At 32.7% G+C, this 3,032-nt stretch overlaps 1 protein-coding gene across 1 annotated transcript in view; it reads right to left on the bottom strand.

Moving 5' to 3' along the window:
* Window positions 1-745: 745 nt before the first annotated feature.
* The window catches only part of LOC106101776, a 7,920-nt gene continuing 5,633 nt past the window's right edge, over window positions 746-3,032 (bottom strand). The window contains exons 5-8 of the mRNA XM_013281111.1: window positions 2,908-2,921; window positions 2,515-2,620; window positions 1,678-1,785; window positions 746-939 (exon numbers count right to left, since the gene is read on the bottom strand). Of these exons, the coding sequence (XP_013136565.1) occupies window positions 874-939; window positions 1,678-1,785; window positions 2,515-2,620; window positions 2,908-2,921 (294 nt within the window). The 3' untranslated portion in view covers window positions 746-873. The remainder of the gene's footprint in view (window positions 940-1,677; window positions 1,786-2,514; window positions 2,621-2,907; window positions 2,922-3,032) is intronic.

Genomic DNA, 3,032 nt, shown 5'->3' with positions numbered 1-3,032 from the left:
TAATTTTTCAAACTTTAAAACATCCAACACAAATACAATATCAAAACAATTATTTATATATGAAAATATAAACAATAACATGGGTAATTACGATCCAACATTAGGCAAATAAATATTACAATGGACGTAACTTTACGAATATTTTAAAATACAGAGAAAAACAATTATTTGAATTATTTCATTTATAGAAAATTTTCTATATATTAAGTAAAATTTGATGTATTTGTAATTAACTCCAAATAAAAACTTATATTTTGCAAACAAACTGACCCTTTTTTTCCGCTAAAAAAAACTTCCTTAGCTAAATCCACAAAACAAATTTTTTCTTATATTATTTTTAAATACTGTATTAACAAAAAAAAACACTATTTTTTACTCTAACCGATTGATATTTTGATAAAAAAAAAACATTTTCAAATAAAATTTTCAATTAAAAATGTCAAAATTTAAATCTATACTATTATAATAAAGCGTAAACACACTACTTTGTGACGTAAGATGTCAGCAATCACAGGACATTTTTGAATAATTCTTTCTTTAATAAAAAGCCCTACACTTACGACATGCTTTAAGCTATATATTTTCACGCTTAAACTTAGGGGGTAAATAAATTGGAAAAAAATGTAGGAAAGGGACCATAACTACAAGCTGCCAACATTAAGGAAGCAAAGTTATGGTAACGGTAATAACATTTGCAATTGAAAATTTGACAAATGTAAACAATAAAATAAATGTATTTGAAGTTTTTTTATAATAAGGCCCTATATTTGCAAAATTTAAGTTTTTATTTGGGATAAGTACTAGAAAAACATTAAAAATTCCACTTATATACCTAAGATTAGGTAAATGAAGGTGCACTGTGGGAGGCTAGGTCTAGTCTGGCGGCAGGTAGCTGAACAGCTTGTACTTGTCCCTGATGTACGGCCTCACGTCGTCTTTCTGCAAATATAATACCAATATTATGTAGTAAATAATAATAATTATACTAATATTATAAATGCGAAAGTTTAGATGGATGAACGGATGTTTGTTAGAGTTTGAAAACGGATTTCGATGAAATTTGGTATAGATGTAGAGGATAGTCTGGAAGAACACATTGACTACTCACTTTTTTTTTTAATGCCACACGGACGGAGTCGTGAGCGAAAGCTAGTCATTTAATATATTCTAACATTAAAAAACTTTCAAATACTAGAAAACACTACATTTAAAAGTGTGAAAATAGTGTGTGTTTTGTAATGGCGGCCATATTAAATTATTTATAATATACCACACTTCACTAATCAAAGTTTTTAATTTGATACTCATGTTGCGTTAGTTGTGCAAAAATGTCCTCCGCCATTTTGTAAAGTCGGTCATCTTAGTTCATTTGTATTGTACAGTATTCTATTAATTAAAGCCTTTTTGATACTCATAGGCTTGTCGTGTGAAAATGTCAATACATCCGACATTTTGTAATGTCGGCCATCTTGGATTATTTATAATGACTACTAATTAAGGCCTTTCATTTGATAGTATAATAATACGCATTTCATAATACGCATTTTTCTCTGCAATTTTGTTGTCATTAGCTTTGGTTATTAATAAGTAAAAATTAACTATTTTTTATATAGTCTTGTTTGTATTTTTTGTTCATGTGTATTTATGTTGCAATATTTACTATAATTCGTTACGTACAGTGGCGAGGTGCTCGAGGAAGGGCAGCAGCTTGAGCAGCTCGTTGTCGCTGCGGTCCACGAACCAGCTGTCGATGGGGATGCCGTTCTCCAGCTGGTAGCCGAAAGCCTGCGCACACAATCTATTATTACATCATCCCTACCTTATCCTACTCCCGTAAGCGTACCAGGTTTTCCTCCAAATTACTCTATCATCCGTCATCTCAGTCAATCCCTTCTTGGCTGTCACCTTTCACGCAATACATCCATCTCTTTCTACCTCTACCTCTATCAATGTACCACACTCATAACTAAGGTACTTCTTGTTACATACTATTCATCCCTCATAACATGCCCATCCATAACCTTTACACCTTACTTTCTCGTTAAGTCGATTTATTGACCATACTAATATTATAAATGCAAAAGTTTAGTAGCCTAAACGGCTTAATAGATCTCGATGAAATTTGGTATATGTAGAGGATAATCTCTACACATAGGTAAAGTAAGTAGCCTTTGTTTATTTTTTTAATTTCACGTGGACAAAGGCGCAAGCAACATCTAATTAATAATAAATACAAAATTATTTATAACGAGTTACAACTCAAACCAGTTAAATCTGTACAAATATTGAAAATATCCAAAAACCCTACAAAAGGCTTTTTAGATAAGCCAAGTAAAACTGTATTCAATACTAGTTTCCGCCCGAAACTCCGTCCGCGTGGTATTATTAAAAACCGAAGCCTTTGTGTTATTCTAGACTATCTTCTACATCTATACCAAATTTCATCCCGACCCCTTCATCCATCCATCCAAACGTTCACATTTATATTAGTATGATGAATGTTTCTCGTCTCACCTGAGGGCTGTTATCCACGATGACGGTCTTACGCAGATCCCTGCCGAGGATGCTGAGATCCTTCACGTAGTTGCCGTTCACCAGCAGACAATGCTCGCGGAATAAACTGCAATATCATATTATATTAAAAAACCTTTTCCATAACAGTATTAAAAAATCGATATCGATGTAAGCGCAACGCTAGATCATTGTCATACATCGTCCCATCCCTACATCTGTCAATGTCATACAAAAGTATGAAAGAAAATATTTTTCTAAATTATTTACCTCTTTAAATTAAATAGCGTGATAATATACAGCCTATAACGTGACATTTCAGTAGAGTATTTACTTCCCCAAAAAAGGTACTCAATTCATCTGTTTTTTTTTTTATTTTTTTTATGTGTGTAGTACGGCATAACCGTCCCCTGGTAGACCGATTTAAGTGAAAGCAATTCCGCGTTTCGTCTCATGAGTGTGGTGCCGGAGGCCTAATTTTAGTCCCTTACCAACCTTTTCTTAAGAGGAAAGGATGGGTA

Source organism: Papilio polytes, unplaced genomic scaffold (genome assembly GCF_000836215.1).
Source record: "Papilio polytes unplaced genomic scaffold, Ppol_1.0 DF823935.1, whole genome shotgun sequence".
NCBI classification, from domain to species: domain Eukaryota; kingdom Metazoa; phylum Arthropoda; class Insecta; order Lepidoptera; family Papilionidae; genus Papilio; species Papilio polytes.
This window is presented reverse-complemented; position numbering and strand designations above follow the sequence as displayed.